The 23,387-nt window shown below is 35.8% G+C and overlaps 1 protein-coding gene across 1 annotated transcript in view; it reads right to left on the bottom strand.

The window, feature by feature from the left end:
- NIPA1 (NIPA magnesium transporter 1) overlaps nt 1-23,387 on the bottom strand; it is a 66,012-nt gene that overhangs the window by 18,744 nt on the left and 23,881 nt on the right. The window contains exons 2-3 of the mRNA XM_001366257.5: nt 22,772-22,819; nt 21,252-21,342 (exon numbers count right to left, since the gene is read on the bottom strand). Of these exons, the coding sequence (XP_001366294.2) occupies nt 21,252-21,342; nt 22,772-22,819 (139 nt within the window). The remainder of the gene's footprint in view (nt 1-21,251; nt 21,343-22,771; nt 22,820-23,387) is intronic.

Below are 23,387 nucleotides of genomic sequence, written 5' to 3'. Positions count from 1 at the left end.
TATATTGAGCACCTACTTTAGCACCTTGCTAATAGCAACTTTTTTATACTAGTAAAATATTTTCCTTACAACAACTTTGTAAATTGGACAAATTAAGTATTGTGGGGGGGGGGGGGTAGAGATCTCTGTCTCCTAGCAACAATTAACTAGTTGAGTAAATAAGACTAATATAAATGAAACTCTGAGCAGATAGCACAAGAAAAGTTGAACATTAAGTCATTAGATGTTAACTGTCAGAGAAGGGGGTGAGGGTAGTCAAGGGCTGGAGTAGTCAACAAAGGATTTAGTGGAAAAGAGGACAGGATGGAGGTGGATAGTCTAAAGTAAGTAAAGACATTAAGGTAGGAAATAAAGGTGATACTTTTATAAGACTTCTAGTTCATTCATTTCAGTTTGTCTGACTCTTTGTGACTCCATTTGGGATTTTTTTGGCAAAGATACTGCAGTGGTTTGCCATTTTCTTCTCTGGCTCATTTTACAGATGAACTGAGGCAAATGGTTAAAATGGCTTAGCCAAGGTCATATAGCTAGTCTTCCTGACTTCAGACTTGGTACTCTATCCGCTGTACCACTTAGCTGCGCCTTTATAAGACTAGAGGTTTTTTTAAAAATAACTTTGAAAAACCCCAACATTTCCCCCTTGATGTTCAAATGATACCCAGGCACAAATCTGAACCAAATAGTCAAAATTATTTTCTTTAAAAAAAATTTTAATAGTGATGACATTAAGATAGGAAGAGTCTTATGAAGGCCTGGAGAAATTCTGATATTATTTGACAGGCTATATTGGAATACAAAGATCCTCTAAAAAAGAGATACAGACTCCAGCCTTCTGTTCTGTTTTATTACACATACCATAGATGATAAATTAATTCTCTATATTCCACATCTGAGGGAAGTGAAAGAAAATAGTAGTGCTAATGATTCTTTTTTTCCTTTTAAACATTATTTTATTTGGTCATTTTCAAACATTATTCATTGGAAAAAAAAGATCATTTTCTTTTCCTCCCCCCCTCCCACCACCCCTCACATAGCTGACGCATGATTCCACTGGGTATCACAAGTGTCGTTGATTCGAACCCATTTCCATGTTGTTGGTATTTGCATTAGGGTGTTCATTTAGAGTCTCTCCTCAATCATATCCCCTCAACCACTGTAGTCATGCAATTGCTTTTCCTCAGTGTTTTTACTCCCACAGTTTGTCCTCTGCTTGTGGATAGTGTTTTTTCTCCATGATCCCTGCAGATTGTTCAGGGACATTGCAGTGACACTAATGGAGAAGTCCATTACGTTCGATTATACCACAGTGTATCAGTCTCTGTGTACAATGTTTTCCTGGTTTTGCTCCTTTCGCTCTGCATCACTTCCTGGAGGTTGTTCCAGTCTCCATGGAATTCCTCCACTTTATTATTCCTTTTAGCACAATAGTATTCCATCACCAACATATACCACAATTTGTTCAGCCATTCCCCAATTGATGGGCATCCCCTCGTTTTCCAGTTCTTTGCCACCACAAAGAGTGCAGCTATGAATATTCTTGTACAAGTCTTTTTCCTTATTATCTCTTTGGGGTACAAGCCCAGTAGTGCTATGGCTGGATCAAAGGGCAGACAGTCTTTTATCGCCCTTTGGGCATAGTTCCAAATTGCATCCAGAATGGTTGGATCAATTCACAACTCCAACAGCAATGCATTAATGTCTCCACTTTGCCACATGCCCTCCAGTATTCATTACTTTCCTTTGCTGTCATGTTAGCCAATCTGCTAGGTATGAAGTGATACCTCAGAGTTGTTTTGATTTGCATCTTTCTGATTATCAGAGATTTAGATAGAACACTTTTTTCATGTGCTTATTAATAGTTTTTATTTCTTTGGCGGAAAACTGCCTAGTCATGTCCCTTGCCCATTTATCAATTGGAGAATGGCTTGATTTTTCATACAATTGCTTTAGCTCTTTATAAATTTGAGTAATTAGACCTTTGTCAGAGGTTTTTGTTATGAAGATTGTTTCCCAATTTGTTGCTTCCCTTCTAATTTTGGTTACATTGGTTTTGTTTGTACAAAAACTTTTTACTTTGATGTAATCAAAATTATTTATTTTACATTTTGTGACTCTTTCTATGTCTTGCTTGGTTTTAAAGTCTTTCCCTTCCCAAAGGTCTGACATGTATATTATTCTGTGTTCACCTAATTCACTTATAGTTTCCTTCTTTATATTCAGGTCATTCACCCATTATGAGTTTATCTTGGTGTAGGGTGTGAGGTATTGATCCAGACCTAATATCTCCCACATTGTCTTCCAGTTTTCCCAGCAGTTTTTGTCAAATAGTGGATTTTTGTCCCAAAAGCTGGGGTCTTTGGGTTTTTCATAGACTGTCTTGCTGAGGTCATTTACCCCAAGTCTATTCCACTGATCCTCCTTTCTGTCTCTTAGCCAGTACCAAATTGTTCTGATGACCACCGCTTTATAGTATAGTTTGAGATCTGGGACTGCAAGGCCACCTTCCTTTGTATTTTTTTTTTCATGATTTCCCTGGCTATCCTTATTTCCTTTGTCCTTCCAAATGAACTTTGTTATGTTTTTTTCTAATTCAGTAAAAAAATTTTTTTTGGAAGTTCAATGGATATGGCACTAAATAGATAGATCAGTTTGGGTAGGATGTTCATTTTTATTATATTGGCTCATCCTACCCATGAGCAGTTAATGTTCTTCCAATTGCTCAAGTCTAGTTTTAATTGTGTGGAGAGTGTTTTGAAGTTGTGTTCATATAGTTCCTGTGTTTGTCTCGGGAGATAGATTCCTAAGTATTTTATTTTGTCTAAGGTGATTTTGAATAGAATTTCTCTTTCTAATTCTTGCTGCTGAGATGTGTTGGAAATATATAGGAATGCTGATGACTTATGTGGGTTTATTTTGTATCCTGAAACTTTGCTAAAGTTGTTGATTATTTTCACTAGCTTTTCAGTTGATTCTCTAGGATTCTTTAAGTAGACCATCATATCATATGCAAAGAGTGATAACTTGGTCTCCTCCTTGCCTATTTTAATGCCTTCAATTTCTTTTTCTTCTCTAATTGCTACTGCTAGTTTCTAGTACAATGTTAAATAATAGAGGTGATAATGGGCATCCTTATTTCACTCCTGATCTTATTGGGAAGGCTTCTAGTTTATCCCCATTGCAGATGATATTTGCTGATGGTTTTAGATATATACTGTTTATTATTTTTAGGAAAGACCGTTCTATTGCTATACTTTCTAGTGTTTTTAATAGGAATGGGTGTTGCATTTTATCAAGGGCTTTTTCTGCATCTATTGAAATAATCATGTGATTTTTGTTGGTTTTCTTGTTGATATGATCAATTATGTGGATGGTTTTCCTAATATTGAACCAGTCCTGCTCCCTGGTATGAATCCTACTTGATCATAGTGAATGACCCTCCTGATCACTTGTTGGAGTCTTTTTGCTAGTATCCTATTTAGGATTTTTGCATCTATATTCATTAGGGAGATTGGTCTATAGTTTTCTTTCTCTGTTTTTGACCCACCTGGCTTCAGAATCAGTACCATGTTTGTGTCATAAAAGGAATTTGGTAGAACTCCCTCTTTGCTTATTATGACAAATAGTTTGTTTAGTATTGGGATTAGCTGTTGTTTGATAAAATTCACTTGTGAATCCATCAGGCCCTGGGGATTTTTTCTTAGGGAGTTCTATGATGGCCTGTTGGATTTCTTTTTCTGATATGGGATTATTTAAGAATTATATTTCTTCTTTTGTTAGTCTAGGTAATTTATATTTTTGCAAATATTCATCCATATCACCTAGCTTGATATATTTATTGCCGTATAATTGGGCAAAGTAGTTTTTAATGATTGCCTTAATTTCCTCTTCAATGTAGGTGAGTTCCCCCTTTTCATCTTTTATGCTGTTAATTTCCTTTTATTGTTACCTTTTTTAAATTAGATTGACTAGTACTTTGTCTATTTTGTTTGTTTTTTTCAAAGTACCAGCTGCTAGTCTTATTTATTAGTTCAATAGTTCTATTACTTTTGATTTTATTAATTTCTCCCTTAATTTTTAGGATCTCTAGTTTGTTGTTGTTTTTTTTTTTTTTGAGGTTTTTAATTTATTCACTTTGAAGTTTTTTTATTTGCATTTCCAATTCATTGATCTCTGCCCTCCCTAATTTGTTAATATATGCACTCAGGGATATGAATTTTCCTCTGAGTACTGCTTTGGCTGCATCCCATAAGGTTTGAAAGGAGTCTCACTATTGTCATTTTCCTCGATGAAATTACTAATTGTTTCTATGATTTGTTTTCTAACTAACCGATTTTGGAGTATCATATTATTTAATTTCCAATTAATTTTTGATTTGGCTCTCCATGTACCCTTATTGATCATTATTTTTATTGCCTTGTGATCTGAAAAGGCTGCATTTGTTATTTCTGCTTTTCTGCATTTGTATGCCATGTTTCTGTGACCTAGTGTATGGTCAATCTCTGTGAATGTGACATGAGGTGCTGAGAAGGTGTATTCCTTTTTGTCCCTATTCATTATTCTCCATATTTTTTTTCTAATTTTTCTAAGATTTCATTCACTTCTTTTACCTCTTTCTTATTTATTTTTTGATTTGATTTATCTAAATTTGATAGTGGTTGGTTCAGATCTCCCACTAATATGGTTTTACTGTTTATTTCCTCCTTCAATTCTCCTAGTTTCTGTATTAGAAATTTGGGTGCTATGCCATTTGGTGCATACATGTTGATTAGTGATATTTCCTCTTTGTCTATAGTCCCTTTTAACAAAATATATTTACCTTTTAATCAGGTCTATTTTTGCTTTGGCTTTGTCAGATATCATGATTGCCACTCCTGCATTCTTTCTATCAGTTGAGGCCCAAAAGGTCTTACTCCATCCTTTAATTCTGACCTTGTGAGTATCTACCCGCCACATGTGTGTTTCTTGGAGAAACATATAGTAGGGTTTTGGATTCTAATCCATTCTGTTATTTGTCTATGTTTTATGGGTGAGTTCATCCCATTCATGTTCAAAGCTATGATTGTCACTTGTGGATTGCCTGGCATTTTGATATCCTTCCCTAATTCTAACCTTTCTTCTTCAGCTCTAACCTTTTAATCCAGTTATTTACTTTAAATCAGTCCCCCTTGTCCCCTCCCTTGATATGTTTCCCTTTCTAGTCCCTCCCTTTTTATTCCCTTCCCCTCCCCCCTCTCCTTCCCTCCCTTTTTGTGTTTCCTCCCCCCCTTCCCCCTTGGTTTTCCCTTCTCACTTACCCTGTTGGATAAGATAAAATTTAAGACCCCAATGGATCTGGATGCTCTTCCCTCTCAGAGTTGATTTCACTGAGAGTAAGGTTTAAGTAAAAACTCTCTTTCTCTTCTTCTTATAGAATTCTTCTCCTCCCCTTCCCATGTGTATCTTTGTGTAAGAAATTTCTATTTCTTGGAGTATATCTTAGTACCATCAATGATTCCCCCCTCCCTTTTTTCTTTCTAACCCCCCCCTTTCTTCATATTGTCTTGATGCCCCAAACTTTCCCTATGCGTGATTCTTCTTACTACTCTAATGATGCATACAATTTTTGAGAGTTACACATTACATTTTCCCCACATATTAATATATATAATTTGATATAAATGTAGTCCTTATAGAAGAAAGTTTGAATAAAAGAAAAAAATAACATTTTTCTCCTTTTCCCTTTCCTTCATATTTACCTTTTCATGTTTCTCTTGCTCTTTGTGTTTTGATGTCAAACTTTCCACAGAGCTCTGGTCTTTTCTTTACAAACACTTGGAAATCTTGTATTTTGTTGAATGCCTATACTTTCCCCTGGAAGTATATAGTCAGTTTTGATGGATAGCTGATTCTTGGTTGAAGACCCAGCTCTCTTGCTTTTCTGAATATCATTTTCCATGCCTTATGGTCATTCAGAGTGGAAATTGCTAGGTCCTGTGTGACCCTGATTGGTGTTCCTTTATATCTAAATTGCCTTTTTCTGGCTTCTTGTAAGATTTTTCTTTTGCTTTGAAGCTTTGGAATTTGGCAATTACATTCCTGGGAGTTGTCTTTTGGGGATTTAGTGTAGAGGGTGTTCTGTGAACTCTTTCAATGCATATTTTGTCCCCTTGTTCTAGAATCTCTGGGCAGTTTTCTTTGATGAAATCATGTATTATGATATCAAGATTACTGTTTATTTCTGGCTTTTCTGGTAGACCAATGATTCTCAGATTGCCTCTCTTTCCTCTGTTTTCCAGGTCTGTCATCTTGTCAGTGAGATATTTCATGTTATCTTCTAATTCTTTAGTCTTTTGACTTTGCATTATCAATTCTTGCTCTTTTGCAAGATCATTGTCTCCCAGTTGCCTGATTCTGACCTTTAAAGACTGGTTTTCCTTTTCAGTTTGGTCTGACCTGTTTTTTGAGGCTTCGAGCTGTTTCTGCATTTGCATATTTTGGTCCCTCAGATTGCTGAGTTCCTTTTGCATTGTTTCCCAATTTTCCTGACAGAAGGCTTCTATCCTTTTGATAATTTCCAATTTAAGTTCTTCAACAGCTTGTGGAGAATTTCCATTTCTTATGGAAGGTTTTGGAGCATTTGTTTGTGTTTCCTCTTCTATCTCCTCTGTATTTTGCATTTTTGCTCCATAAAATGTGTCCAAAGTCACCCCCTTCTGGCTTTTCTTGGTGTTTGGAGGCTGTTGCACCTCTGCACTGTTTGCCATTTCTATGGTTTTTCCTCCCCTTTCCAATCAGAAATCTGAGTGAGGAGGGCTGGCTCTCAGTTATTGCTTCTGATGATCCAAGGCATTAGCCCCAGGCAAATTGTCCATTCTCTGCAGCTGTGCTGTCTTCCCGGGGAAGCCCAGGCTCTGCCCTCCCCTGCCTGTCAGTGTTTTTGGTGTTACTGCTCTCAGTTTTCTCCAGCTGCTTCTCCACTGCCTTACTTTTAGGCTCTGAGCCTGGCACAGCACTGTCCGCAAGGTACCCCAGTGCCTTTGCCTGCCCTGAGGTTCCTGTCCTTTTGGGAGGTCCTGCACTCTAGGGGGGGAGACTCCGATGGAAGGACCCAGCCATGGGGCTACAGGCTCCCCCCATCTCTCTCATGCTGCTTCCCTGTCATCTGTGTTGGATGCCCTGAGCCTGGCCCAGGTTGCTTTCAAGGTGCACCCTTCAGAACAGCACCTTTGCCCGCCCTGAGGTTCCCGCTGCTGCTGGGGGCTCAGCACTCTGGGTTAGGGGGGAAGGGTCCTGAGACCTTTCTTCTGCCTTCCCCTTAGACCCAAGTGTTCTAGGATTCTGGCTTTTGGGGGAAGTACCTTTTGATTTGAGTCCAGAAGGAGGGTTCCCTCTCTCTGTCCTATTGTTGAGTTTGAATTTTAGTCCCCTAGGAGCATTCAGTTTGTGATCGGTAAGGAAGGGTTTTTAGAGGTCTGAAATTTTGTTGCTTCTAAGCCGCCATCTTGACCGGAGTGCTAATGATTCTTAATAGTTGTGTATTTTTTATTTTGAATTCCTTTTTCTACTCAAGGAGGTATCTTCTATTCTGAGATTTCACAATACTTCAAACCAGATAATAAGTCAATGAGCACTTATCTAGTATATGCCAGACACTGTGCTTAGTGCTGGGACAGGACAGACATAGGCAAAAATAGCACCTTCCCTCAAGAAGCTCACATTCTAATGGGAGGATCCCCTAATCACATAGTCATCCTCCAAATAGGTCTGGTCTAGAAGAACTTCAGAAGCTGTCCAGCTTCTCTGATCTTTCTCTACTCAGATCTCTTCCCTGTCTCCTTGCTATGATGGGACATCTCTGGCTTATCCAAAAGACCAGACTAAGATACTTTTAACTCATCTAAGATATGTTTGGTTCACACTACCCTTTCAGAAAGATGATAACTAATTATATGTATGGGCTGAGTTTAAAAAGCCTTACTGTTTTCTGGGCTTAAGCAAGCATAATCATATTGTTACTAAAAAGGACTCTGCTGAGATCAAATGAGAATCTAAGAATGTGAAAGTGCTTTGAAATCTACTAAGAGTTATACAAATGACAGATTATATTAAGCCAAAGCTGACAATGAAAACAAACCCTTGCATGAAACTAAGACTGGTAAAATTTGCCAAGTTCTAAATGAAAATGATCCTCTAAACTATTTGTTAGGATTTCACTGAACAAATAACTTTTAAGCATAGGAATTCACCATGTAAATAATGTGGCACCTAATTTAGAAACTTAAGAAATACTGCAAATATTTATGTGGAGCTCTGTCAGAAAGGCACTTTTGAAAGAAAGGTTATCTGAGAAGAAAGGTACATGACTTTAAAAAAGAAAGAAAGCACTCCTCCACCTTCAGTACATATAAAATAAACTGATTTGTTTAGAAATACTCAGAATAAAATTTTAATAATAAAGAATTACAAGAGTGAATAGAAAAGCTTATCTTAATCCAGGTGAAACTTCCTTTTCAAAAGCCTGTGAAAAGGATAAAAAAAAATGAAGCAGCAGGGATAAAACAACTTTGAAGTTTCTTCTCATATGTAGTCGGCTGGCAAGGATGATAAATAAGAGAAGCCTGGGAAAGACAGGCATATTAATATTCTGTGGTTCAACTATGAAGTGCTTCGACCATTTTTGGAAAATTGTTTGAAATTATGAGATAAAAATGAGTAAGTTGTTCATATGCTTTGACCTGGAGATTACTGGGAATATGCCCCACAAAGAGATCTAAGACAGAGTTCTCACAAAGGCCAACAGATACAAAACAGCATTTTTTTTTTAATCAGAGAATACAACTGGAAACAAAGTGGGTACTTATCAGTCAGGGAATATACTGCTGAACAAATTATGACATATTAATGGAATATCATTCAATATGAGATATGAAAAAATAATAATATCAGTAAAGTTGTAGGATACAAAATAAACTCTCATAAATCACTAGCATTTCTATATGTTACCAGTGAAGTTCAGCAGCAGGAGAGAGAAAGAAATTCCATTAAAAATAGCTCTAGACAATATAAAATCTAGGCAAAAAATATATTTATCAAGACAAAAATAGGAATTATATGAACACAATTACAAAACTCTTTTCATGCAAATAAAGTGAAATCTAAACAATTGGGAAAATATTAATTGCTCATGGGTAGGCTGAGCTAATATAATAAAAATGACAATTCTAACCAAATTAATTTACTTATTCAGTGCCATAACAATAAAACTACCAAAAATTATTTTATAGGACTAGAAAAAATAATAAAATTCATCTGGAAGAATAAAAGGTCAAGAATATTGAGGGAATAAATCTTAAAAAATATGAAGGAAAGTAGCCTAACAGTACTAGATCTCAAACTGATCTATAAAGCAGTAATCATGAAAACAATCTGGAACTGGGTAAGAAATAGAATGGTGGATCAATGGAACAGATTAGCTACATAATATACAGGAATAAATGACCATAGCAATCTAGTGTATGATAAACCCAAAGATCTCTGCTTTTGAGATAAGAACTCACTATCTGATTTAGACATAAAAGGGGAGCAAAGAATAGTTTACCTGTCAGATCTATGGAGAAGAGAAGAATTTATGACCAAATAAGAGAGAGAAAACATTATGAGATGTAAAGTGAATAATTTTGATTATATTAAATGAAAAATGTTTTGTATAAACAAAACCAATGTAACCAAGATTAGAAGGGAAACAACAAACTGGGAAGTTTTTTGCAGGAAATTTCTCTGATAAAAGTCTAATTTCTCAAATATATAGAGAACTAAGTCATATTTAAAAGAATACAAGTCATTCTCCAATTGACAAATGGTCAAAAGATATGAACAAGCAGTTTTCAGATAAAGAAATCAAAGTTATCAATAATCATATGAAAAAATGTTCTATATCACTCTTGATTAGAGAAATGCAAATTAAAACAATTCTGAGATATCATGTCATACCTATCAGATTGGCAAATATGACAGTAAAGGAAAGTGATAAATGTTGAATGGACTGTGGCAAAATTGGGACACTAAGGCATTGTTGATAGAATTATAAATTGATCTAACTATTCTGGACAGCAATTTAAAACTATACCCAAAGGGCTATAAAATTATGCATACCCTTTGATCCTGTAATACCACTACTGTGTCTGTATCCCAAAGAGATCATAAAAAAAGGGAAAGGACCTACTTAAAAATATTTATATCAGCTCTTTTTGCAGTGAAAAAGAATTGGAAACTGATGGAATGTGCATCAATTGGGGAATATCTAAATAAATTGTGGTATATGATGGTGATGGAATACTATTATGCTTTATGAAATGATAAGCAAGATGATTTCAGAAAAAGCTGGAACAATCTGCATGAACTGATGCAGAATTAAATAAGCAGAACTGGGAGAACATTGTTCACAGTAACTAATATTGTATGATGATTTGTGATGTGTATGATGAACTGTGAAAACTTGATTACTCTCAGCAACACAATGATCTGGGATAATCCTGAAAGACTTATGACAGGGATGCTCTCCACCTCCAGAGAAAGAACTGTTGGAGTTGGACAGATGCAAATCAAGGCATACTGTCTTTTATATCAATGTATTTATAATTTTATTTTGGGGTTTTGGTTTTATATGAGTGTGCTCTTACTACAATGACCAATATGGAAGTACATTTTTAATGATAATACAAATAAAACTTAAAAAAAGAAGGGAATGACCTGCCCTCCAGTCATACTCTCTTTTTCTGTGGATCATGTAAAGATTATTCAAGTATTTCTCATGATGGATAAAAAAAGGGTTTTCTCCACCCCCAGCCCTGTAATATGGCCACTATTTTCATGTGATACCTAGAGCAAGAGCACTCAACTAGGTATTTTAAGTTTGAGCTGAATTTTTTCCAATTACTTTCCACTTTGTATTTTTTTTCTCCAGAGTATAGGCAACCAGATAGTAATCCTATAATGGAGATATCCAGTTTTGGAGGCAGTCATGTGACTTTGGTCCCTTGGTCAGAGCTGACTGGAAGCAATGAGAATTTCTGAATCCAAAAATATGACCAGCAAAAAAGTTAACCCAAGCCATGGGAAGAAAATTATTTGGACAACGCAGAGCCAACATGAAATATAAAGGTGATATTCAGAAAATCTACTCCACCAAATATTTTGTTGTAATGACTTTTAATTTCCAGCCTCCTAAGAAAGTGTAATAGTAGTTAAAAGTTATAAATTACTGATTGTTTAAGTCTTGCCAATGAAAATTTGTGAGTCTTTGTGTTCAGTGTTTCTTCTGTGTCCAGGAAATAAATAGTTGTCTCATGCCTGATATATATATATATGCCTATAAATATAATAGATTGAGTAGCTTTTCCCTTTCCTCTTTTGGGAAGACCCTGGATATAAACCAAACCTAAGCTTTAAACAACTTTTCTCAAGGGTAACAAGGTAAAGAGACAAAAACGGGGAGAAAAGGAATCTAACCCTTCTTTTAGATGGTTAGGCTTTTCTCTAGGAATAACTCTAATCTTGATGGAGTATGTGGGTTCAGAGCAGAGGGGCTCCTTAGTAGAGAAGGAGAAAGTTCAGAAACCTAGCTGCTCTGGACCCTGTAGTCATTCTGACTATTATATTTGTTATAAGGAAGCATCCTGTGAAGAGTTTTATTGGAAAGCAGCACAGGCATTTTTAAAAAGCATAAATACATTAAAAAGTCATGTGTGAATGTGTGTATGTGTTTAATGAAGAAGAAATTGCTGATAATGATGGTTCAAAACCAGATTTATTAGAATAAATCCTATGTGGCAAAAGTTGTATTCAAGTAGCTATGAGTCTTTCCCCCCCTCTGGGTTTTCTCCCCTTCCCCTCAGCAACTTTTCTAAAAAGAGTGCTTTCTATATCTGCTAGACATTTCAGAAAAATTCTGAGAAGCACAAATTGCTTTGTTTTACTACATGGTGTTTACTATAGATTCATAGGTTCATAGGGCAAGAAAGGTTCATAGAGCTCAACCTTCTGACTATTTCTCATCAACAAGCACAAAACAAAGATGTTAAAATCCTTAGATCACCTTAGATTTGTAACATAAACATCTGAATACTAATTCAGCTATCAAACTCGTAATTACCATCTAAGTGAAGTAAACTCTACAATTTAAAAACCCCCCAAAGAAATAGAGATGGGAAACAACATAGAACAGTCAAGGAGATTCTGTTATTTTCTATAAAACTAGGTGTTGCAGTGGGCAGAGTGCTGGACTTGGAATGAGAATGATCTGACTTAAAATCCAGTCTTAGACACTAGAAGTATGACCCTGGGCAAATCATTTAACCTCTTAGTTTCCTAATCTGAAGAATGAGAACAATAACAGAATCTACTTCCCAGAGTTATTGTGAGGATAAAATCTAGGAAAAATAATAGCCACAGTGAAAAAGTCTAGCAGGAATTGTTTTTAATGCATAACAAATGCCAAAGTCACCTGAAGCCTCAATCTGAAAATCAGTGAAATTGAGAGGAAATGGAATGGGCCTGGGGCTCTGCCATCTTGAGGAATCTTCCTAACTCTCTGGGTCTCTATTTCCTCATCTATAAAAATGAGTTGGCAGCCTACAAGTTCTTTAGGATTCCTTTCAATCTTATGATTCTATAATTTGGAGATCATATATACCTTTGCTTGAAGCAAAGCAAAAAACGAGGCAATCAGATACCAAATAATGACATTACAGAAGCAAGATTATATGGTAAATACAGATTAGATTACAGAAATAGATTATATAGTAAAAGGGTTCTTAACCTGTGATTTATGAATTCCCATCAATTTCAGGGGATCTTGATAATGGATGGATAAAAATTACATCTATATTTTCATTAATCTCTAACTGAAACTTAACATTTAAATGTTTTAAAAAATTTTCTGAGGAGTGATCCATAGGCTTCACCAGACTGCCAAAGGGGTCCATGACACCAAAAAAAAAAAAGGTTCAAAAACCTGATATGGAAAGAAGATTTAAAGATGTAGAAAATATAATAGGTACTTGAAAGTTATCCAAGACTATCCTACAACGTTGCAACTTCAGATTTTGTAGAATCTCAGGAATTTTTAAAAACAAGATATTTGATTACATGTCAAATGATGCTGTATATAAGTAAATGAGGTGTGTTTTTTTTTTTAAATCAAGTATCTTAAGATTTTTTGGCAAAAGGTTTGGTATTTATTGAAAGTGCTTAGAGCCAAGATAGAAGAGTAGTAGGAACCTGTGTGGCCTACCCCACTTCCACAAAATTCCTCTAAACAAGTCTAGAAAATGTGCCAGATTTAATTCTCGTGGGGAAATCCAGAAAGAGTCCCAGTGAGTCATTTGTCCAGAATAGCTTGGCATGAGGAGAGACGGGGAGATCTACAGACTCTGGAGAATGTGGTTGGGCCAGACCAAAGAGAAGACTACAATTTCACTACTTGCAATCAACAGAGCTAACCAGCTGGCTAGTAGAGGATGAGTCCAGCAGCAATCTACTCTTTTTTTTTTTTTAAAGGCATACCTTTTGTCTTAGAATCAATACTGTTCCAAGGCAGAAAAGTGGTAAGGGGCAGGCAATGGGGGTTAAATAACTTGCCCAGGATCACACAGCTATGAAGTGTGTGAGGTTATATTTGAACCCAGGACCTCCCTTCTCTAGGTCTGATTCTCAATCCACTGAGCCACCCAGCTGCCCCCAGCAATCTACTCTTGCTAATACCCAAACCCAGGTTAGGAACTTGCAGAACTCAGACTGAGGAGGATTTTAGATTTTATCCTGGATCAGGTCATTCTGAGATCACAAGAAACTCATCCCTGAGATTCTAGAATAATATAACACTCAATATTCCAAGAAAGTAACAACAGGGCCACCTCCAATCTTCCTTCTAGAAGGACCACAGACCCCAACCCTCATATTAAGTTCAAAGGCAGGCAGGGGGCTGGAATAATGAAAAAACAAAAAAACAAGCCCAGCAGAATATAATTGGTGGTATGGAAGCTCAGGACATAAATCTAGAAGGGAATGATTCAAAAACATCCACAGACAAAGCCTCAGAGAAAAGCATAACCCGGGCAAAAAATCAACTTCAGTTTCAGGGAGAGATGAGGCAAAAGTTAAAAACAGAGTGTTAAATATGTTTATAAATTAAATAAGAGTGCTTAAGGAGAAAATTAGAAAAGAACTGGAAAGAAAATTAATATCTTGGTATAAGAGTACAAAGCCTTGCCTAAGCAAAAAATTTATTGAAATTAAAATGTACTAACTAAATGCGGATGCCTCCATGGGGCAAGAAGATATATTAAAAATAAAGTCAAAAGACTGAAAAAAGAAGAAAATGTGAGGTATCCCAAAGCAAAAACAACTGACCTAAAAAACAATAGGAGATAAAATTTAAGAATCATTGCTATGACTAAAAAAAGTCTTACCATCCTATTTCAAGAAATTTTAAAGGAAACTGCCAAGATCTCTTAGAATCAGAGGGACAACTGGAAATAGAAAGAATCCATCTCCAGAAAGAAATCCCAAAATGAAAACTCCCAGGAACATGATAGTCAAAATTTAGAAATTCCAGGTCAAAGAAAAAATACAGCAAGCATCCAGAAAGAATTCAAATAACTGAAGAGACACATATGATTTATGATCACATATGATCTGGCATCCGCCACCATAAAGGAGCAGAGAATTTGTAATATGGTATTCCATAAGACAAACAATATGATCTTACAACCAGGAATAACTTACCCAGCAAATCTGAGAAAATGATATAGGAAAAATTGACCTTTAAAGAAACAGAGGTCTTCCAAACATTCCTGATAAAAAGACCAGAATTGTGAAGACGTTTTGTAATTCAAACAGCATAAAAAGGCAAAAATGAAAGAATAATGATAAAGAACTAAACAAAGGTAAGCTGTTTCAATTCAATTGTGGGGAGATGATACATCTCATCCATATCATGGAGTCATTAGAGATCCACTGGAGTTTATTGAATAGTGGGGTGTTTTAGGAAGATTATTGTAATTGTAGAGCCAAAATTTCATCACACTGTAGCCATTCCAGTGATGAGCCTTTCCAAACTTGGCTAGGCTGACCTTCTGACAAAGGACACTCAGTTCTTCATCAGGCCTACAGCCAAAACCTTTAAACCTTGGTAGGAACCGGCAAAATTTGTGCTCCTTTAGCATAGATTTTGAAAATCCAAGGTTCTTGTGATCAAAAGAACAATCTGATCATAATAATTAAAATAAGTTTGACAAATATAAGAATTTTAAAAATTGTTGCGGTCACTGCCTATAAAAATTAACTTTTAAGTCACAAGGCTATTTTAGTAGCTTTCGTAGCTTTATTACAGCAAGGTAGATATAATAAAGGGGGAAATGTAGGAAGGAGGTAGAAAATATTGCCTAGCTAAATATCCTAAGTCCAGATCCTGAGTGTCCCACCGAGACAGGAGAAGAACTGAAGACTTGGCCATCTCTGGCCAGGGTCTCCCCACCCCAAGGGAGTCACCAAAGCCAAACTCTCCAAGGCACCAATGCCAAATCCAAGGCAGAATTGAACACCTAATCAAGCTGAGCCACCACAAGACTGAGCCCACAAAAGACCCCCAGGGTCCCAGAGGCTCCCACTTGTACCCAGTTTTCTCTACCCATCAGCTCTCCTCATCACATCTCAGGAATCAATCACAATCTCCCAATTTTCCTAGCACTGCTGGGGGAGGGGGGAGCAGTGCTTGTGGTCTTTTAGGGCATGAAGTTCCTTTTCTAGTAAAAGGTTCTTACTAAGTGTTAATGACTAAGTGTGAAAGGTGGGGGACTCCAAGTTCTTGATTAAGTTAAAATACGCAAAGAGAGTCTAAATTCTCTTTCACATGATCAAAGGTAGGAAAGTTAAATGTCTGCTAGAACAAATAGTATAATCTGGCTGGCACATTAGACTTTTTTAAAAAAAGGGGTGTAGTAGAAGATAAGCCTGGACAGGCAGATTGCCAAGTTTTTGTTGTTCAGTTATTTCAATCATGTCTGATTCTTCATGGCTCTATTTGGGATGTTCTTGGCAAAGATATTGGGAGTATTTGTCATTTCCTTCTCCAACTCATTTGACAGATGGGGAAACTTAGGCAAACAGGGTTAAGTGACTTATCTAGGTTCAAATGGCTAGTAAATGTTCAAAGACAGATTTTAATTCCGGAATATGAGTCTTCTTGATTTCAGGTCTGGAACTCTATCTACTGTGCCACCTAGTTGCACCAGGTTGCCAAGTAGAGAAAAAGCTTTTAATAACAGCCTAAGAATTCTGAATATTCAGTAAGCAATGGGGAAGTAGTGATAGTTTTTGAGAAGATTAGATTAATAGTGCAATAGATAGAGCACTGAACCTCAAATCAGGAAGACCCGAGTTCAAATCTGACCCTGGATTCTTATTTAGTTGTGTGACCCTGGGCAAAGTCACATAAGTTTTTGTTTGCCTTAGTTTCCTCATCTATAAAATAGACAATAATAACACATACCTCTCAGGTTTGTTGTGAGAGTAAAATTAAATGATAGTTTCTACAAAATTGTTAGTTGTTGATGATGGTGGAAATGATGAAGATTCAAGCTTCACTTTAGGAAAATTAAGCTAGCAGTATTCGTAGGATGAATTAGAAAGCAAAGGGATCAGTGTTGTTGGATAGTTCAGTGGACAGACAGCCATCTGGCCTCAGATTCTTCCTAGCTGTGTGATCTTGAACAAGTCACTTAACCCCAAATGCCTAGCCCTTGCCACCCTTCTGCCTTGCAACCAATACCTATTATTGATGCTAAGACAGAAGATGAGGATTAAAAAAAAAGGCAGCAGAGGGATTAGTTGAGTGGCAATGACAATAGGGGCTTAAACTAAAGTGGTAGAAGTGCTATCTGAGAGAGAAAAGGAAAGATTACAAGAGTGGTCCACAAACCAAGTCCAGGGGCCAAATTCTTCCATCATCTGTTTTCATATACTAAGAAATGCTTTTACATTTATCAATAACATTTTATTTTATTTTAAAATGCAAATGCAATTCTTAGATCACAAGATAACCCAAACTGCCCACCCTTGGATTAGAACAATATCACACAAACAGTAACAGGATTTATTGACTTGGATGGTTTGTTGTTGTTCAGTCATGTCTTTTACTCTTTGTGACCTCATTTGGGGTTTTCTTGGCAAAGATACTGGAGTGGTTTGCCATTTCCTTCTCCAACTTATTTACAGATGAGGAAACTGAGGCAAACAGTGTTAAGTAACTTGCCTGGGGTCACACTGCTAGTAAGACTCCAGACCTACCATTTTATTCACTGGGGTTTAGGGTTTTTTGCTACGTGACTGAAGAACAATATTCTTAAAGTATAAATCCCTTCTCTTGCTCCATAAACTTTAGTGTCTTCCTATTAATTCTAAGATCACAAATGACCTCTTCTGTCTGGCAGGGAAAGCTTTTCACAATCTGACTCCAATCTACTTTTATTCAGTACTCTCTTTCACCCACTTTAGTCTAATTGAACTGGCCTTCTTGCTATTCCACCTTCTTTTCTCCTTATCTTTGTACAAGCTGTTCCCCATCCTTGGAGCATATTCTGTTCTCACCTCTACTCTTAAAATTCCTAGTTTCCTTCTAAATTCAGCTCAAGAACCACCTTCTGATTAGCCCTTTTATGACCCCTCCAAGCTGCTCACATTTCCCCAGAAAAGTCATCTTAAATTTATTTCACATATGCATATTTATGTTCATTTCTCCCTTAATATAATCTAATTGCCTTGAGGGCAGAAACTGTCTTTTGGGGGCTTTTTTTTTTGCCCAGGTATACCCAGTTTCTTGACAGTTTTATTGGCACACAGTAGACACATTATTTATTGATTGATTGGTGATTGTTTTGCTGACAGAGACGGGGAAATCAGAAAGAAGCATGGGATTTATAGGAAGGATGGAGTGTGTGGTTTTGAATTGAAATCCTCCTCCACAAAGTCATTCCTCATGTGGAAGTAACCCTGGATTCTCAAAAGCTGTGCCAATGGAGCAAATCTTAGGTAAGTTTTACCCTACGGGAAAGGCTTTCAATATAGTTCTGGCAACAAACTATGTCTGCTCTCAAGGATCATCCTTGCCAGATACAGAGAAGCTCAACAATAGAAGACTGGTGATTACTTGGCCATGGCAATCTATAAGAGAGAAAAAAAATGACTCATTCTTGCTCAGTCCCCTTCTTCTGCAGTGGCAGGGACTAAAAGGTAGAAAAGGGATCTAGTAATCACTTCTTTTTTGGGATGTCATCTGTTCATGCTATAAAGCTGTGAGTAATAGAACACTACTATCTTCAAAGAATTAAAGTCCAGTGTTGTACAAAGGGCTGTGGAAAGGCACATGGTGTATAGAAGTAAGATACAATATATTACTAATGAAAAAATACCCCAAAGTAGCCAAATAAAGGATGTCATCTTGGTGACAAATGATTTTAACTATAAACAAGCCAACCAAATGGCAAGAGCAAGGGATAACTGAAGAAGAGATGACGTGCTTCAATGGTATTCACTCAATGTCAAGAGAATTCCAGGAAGGCTTCCAATACAATGGACCCCCTATGATGGTTGTACAGGAACACAAGGGCAAGGATCACACAGGATTGATGAGTTGCAAGTTGCATTACTACAGGGGGTACCTACCCATGGAGATCACTGATCCATTGGAGAATTGAAATTTTGAAATCCTGGAAGTACATTCAGGTAGAGCTATCCAAGAAAGAGAAATATTAGTCAGGAGCTCAAGAGGGTTAAAGTTATAGATTAAAAAATAATCAGAAAAGATAGAGAAATAGCCAAAGGAAACAACATTAAGAAAAAAAAGAATGCAAAAAGTAAGACTGAGAAATACCAACTTTTGGAGAGAGAGCAGGGTGGAGAAAGGAAGACATGACAGAAAGAGGAACCAAATAACAATGATAACAAATAACAAATACAAAAATAGAGAGTCGGGGGAAGAACCAGGAGAGGGCAATGTCGCAGAAGACAAGGAAGAAGAGTGCCGAGAAGGAAGAGAGTGATTCTCATCATTAAATCAGAAATACAGAGAGAAGAGGAACTAAAGAGAGGCCAGGAGATTTGAAGATTAGGAGATCAATAGAGAGATCTAAGAATAATTTTGTCAAGTTGGTAGGAATAAAAGATTACAAGAGGGTTAAAGGATATTGAATAAAATGAGTTAGCAGGTGTGTTCTACTATAGGTTTGACCTGAAACAAAAAAAAATAAATGAAACCTAAAAAGGTAACATGATCTGGAAAAGTTTATTTTGGTCAAAGAAGCCCCTACAGCCTTAAAAAAATTTTTGAGAGACATAGTAAGTATAAATATGATACATTATGTTAATCAATGATAGCTTACATGGTAAAAATGAAATATAAGGAATATAATCTAGAAAATGACTAAAAATAGGTGGGTCAATACATAACTCGATAAAAAATACTTCCTTCATATCCAAGAAATATAAAATGTCCAGATCTGAGATTGCTAATTTGTGTGTCACAGAAACCTTTGAGGGATGACTAAAAGATATTTTGTTTTTTAAACTCTTACCTTCTGTTTTAGAATAGATATTATGTATCAGTTCCAAGTCAGAAGAACTGCAAGGGCTAGGCAATTGGGGTTAAGTGACTTGCCCAGGGTCACACAGCTAAGAAGTGTCTGATGCCAAATTTGAACCCAGATCCTTGCTGTCCTAAATAATATTTTTAAATGCCTAAACAAAATACATAGGATTACAAAGTACATCAATTATATTAAAATCCAGTTATCAAAATAATAAATCAAATTCATCAACCCCCTGTTAATAATCCCCAACCTACATGAAGGCCTCCATTGGGCAGATGTTTTTAAAGGATTTTTGAAGAACACAAGGATCACATGGTATGTGAAAGTTGTGAATGGGTGGCAATCTATGCTGGAAGAGAGAATACTCACATCAATGAGATCACAGACCCAGTGAAGGACTAAACTTCAAGTGTACAAGGGAGAGAAATCAAAGAGCTAATGGAAGGGACAAATGGAAGATACCAAAGGAGAGTGGGAATAATTGATGAAGGAAGGGCCTAGAGAAATCAGAAAGTGCTGTTTATTATATGTATATTTATTTATTGGGGTCTAAGTATTTTTTCCAAGAGAATCTATCTTTCATTACAAATTAGATCAGAGAGAAAATATGATTAAACATATCAGAGATGTTATAGACTAAAAATATGCAGAATGAGACACATTTTTGGATATATCCAATATGGGAATTTATTTTGTTCAAACATGCATACTTGTTAGGAGGGCTTTGTTTTCCCTTTCCCTTTCCCGCCCCCCCCCCCCCCATGTGATTGGTAGAAATCAGAGAGGAAATAAGTGTTTATTAAATTAAAAATTAATTCCAAAAAGTTATATTAAATTGAATATAAAATAGGCATACATACATATATATGTCTTTTACATCTATTCCCTACATAGACAAGCTATAGCTATAAAAAAACACTAATATATAATTCAACTTTAAAACATTTTGAAGTTATGGAACTTCTTTAATCTTCATGTGAGGTGACAGGGAAGACATAAAAATTAAATATGCCCTTCATACCTATACTTTCAAAGGGACTCTGGAATTCTATAGTTTAAAAGCTTTAAAAGTTTAAAATGGATTTTTAAAAACTTAGATTTTATCTCCATTTCCCCTATTTTTCTCAGGAATCTCACTTCTTCCAAAGACAAATAGGACACTAGCATTTAACAAAGGATTTTTTAAAATTAAGTTATGTAATGAATGTTCCATACAAATAATTACTGTAGTTTTTAAAATTAAAGTTTAATTTAATGGAATTTATAACTAGCTTTAGAATCCTTGCCAAGAATTCCGAGAATAGTTGCTAGTTCTTTTGGAAAAGTACCAGATTTAAAGAAGAGTAAAATAAAAACTATTATTCATATCATAACTGGAAGTTATAGATGTCCATAATTAAGTCACATTAACACATTCTGAAATATGCTAAAGCAAATTTCTGCAAGAAAAATTATCTAATAACCAGGATTAAATTAGATGTGAGAAATTCTGCCTTAGGGTAGACCCACCAATGATATGTAACTTACTATTTTTATCCTTTTAATGGAAAAACTCTTATGTTTAATGGAAACTCCCCTTCATTTCCTACCCATCTATGAAATATTACAATGCAAAATTTCAATGCTCACCCAAATGGAACACCAAGAGCACCAAGGGGAGTGACCAGTACAGTAGGAACTGCTGTATAAGCCAAGAAATTTCCAATCTGACCAAGAGCCACTGTTAAGAGAATCACAAAAATATATCTTGTAATTATTACATTAAGATGTCCTTTGGCATAAAAGAATTAACAATTGGCCCAGGAGAAAGGCACAGGATAGAATCTAAAATTTTTGACAATTAATTTGAAAAAATTACTTACATATATTTATATTCTACAAAATAGCCTACCCTGAAACTCTGGAGCACTGTTGTTAAACCATTAAAATGATTTAGAATATTTTAGCTTTGGAGCCAATATTAGAGACAGTATTGAAAACACTGGTTTTTAGTCATTGAATAGCATTGACAACCAAATGAACACAAAATATGAGTTACATTAGAACATGAGAAATTCATTTTATGGAGTCTCTTCCCTTGTAGAGTAGATAATAGTTATTATATTATTATATTATAATACGTTATATTATATATTCTTCAGGTACATGAGAAAGACCTTACAACCCATACTTTTGAAATATCTTTAAAATATGCATAAAGATTCTCAGGATTGGTGCCCAAGGTGGTGTGGATACTGTACATATTTCAATACCAACTGAAAATTTCTAATAATCCTTAAAGGGGAACATTTCTATAAAAAATAAGGCACTTCACATTTCTTAATATTAAAAAAACAACTTTAAAAATAACCCTCTGTATCTGTTCAGTTTCTAACATGTCTTTCCTCTGAGGAAGTCAAGGCACAGAATTAAAATTCTCATTTACTTAAATACTCTGTCATTTAAATTACTGGTATAGTATTTATATTGATGAACAAAAGTATATATTCTGGGGGCAGCTGGGTGGTTCAGTGGATTGAGAGCCAGGCCTAGATACAGGAGATCCTGGGTTCAAATGTGACCTCAGATACTTCATAGTTGTGTGATCCTGGGCAAGTCACTTAACCTTCATTGGCTAGCCCTTAGCTTAGCACTGATTCCAAGACAGAAGGTTAAGGGTTTTTTGTTTGTTTGTTTGTTTTTTAAGGTGAATATTTCAACTTATGAAATTTCACTTACTTCACATGGAACCTGTGTCTATTTGGTAATTTGAAAAAACAGTATTTACCTTCGATTTTAGAATGGTCTTTAGGATGTAATGGCTTGAAATTAGAGACATATCTTGAGCATTGTAATGGAGGGAAAAGATAATGGGATAATTTTTTCCCTATTCCTTTCTTTCCGTTCCCCCCACTAGTTCTTTCTCCCTACTCTCCCTCTCTGCTTCCTCCTCATTTCTACCCTTACTTATCCTATTTAAAAAAAAAAAGGAAGCAAGAAAAGGAGTAAATGAAGAGCTCCAGAAGGTACTTCAAGTACCCAGAAGAAGCAGAGTGAAGTTAAAGTCATCCAGAAAGAACCAGGATATCATCCCCCCCAGATGCCTCACTATGTCTGGAATGAGTGATTGATTTAAAGAGAAAAATAAGTCATCTTTAGGACATACTTACTTGCAATTGTTCCAGACCACCAAACTATGTCCGTTAAATAAGAAGTACCTGTGAAGGATAAAGAAGAAAGGAAAATGCATTTTTATGTAACGAGAAAAAAGCAAGACGGTTCTTAAATCACAAAATCCCTTTGGGAAGGGACCTCAGAGGTTATTTAGTCCAACTCTGCACCTGAACAGGCATTGCTTGACTTTACAGAAACTGTCTATCTATCTCTCGATCTACATACATACATACCTACTATACACACACACACACACACACATAGAAAACTATCTATTGTGTATGTATGTAAACTATCATGTGCTGTTTGTTCTATATACTACCTGTAGTATATAGAATAGAATGTATACATATACTAGAGTTTATAATACACGCTATAAACTAGATATATTTAATAGACTGTCTCTTCCCCTGCTCTGTACACATAAAAAAATGCTGATGTGTATCTGAAAAAACTGATCGAACCATTAAAATGATTAACAATGTTTTGTATTCCAAATCTCTCTCCCCCTGCATATACATATACTACATACACACGTAAACTACATATCACATATACTACATATTCTATATACCAAATGTATATAGAATATATCACATATTATATGTACTA

This window comes from Monodelphis domestica, chromosome 8 (assembly GCF_027887165.1).
Source record: "Monodelphis domestica isolate mMonDom1 chromosome 8, mMonDom1.pri, whole genome shotgun sequence".
NCBI lineage: Eukaryota > Metazoa > Chordata > Mammalia > Didelphimorphia > Didelphidae > Monodelphis > Monodelphis domestica.
The sequence above is the reverse complement of the archived record's forward strand: the minus strand, read 5'-3'. Positions and strand labels throughout refer to the sequence as shown.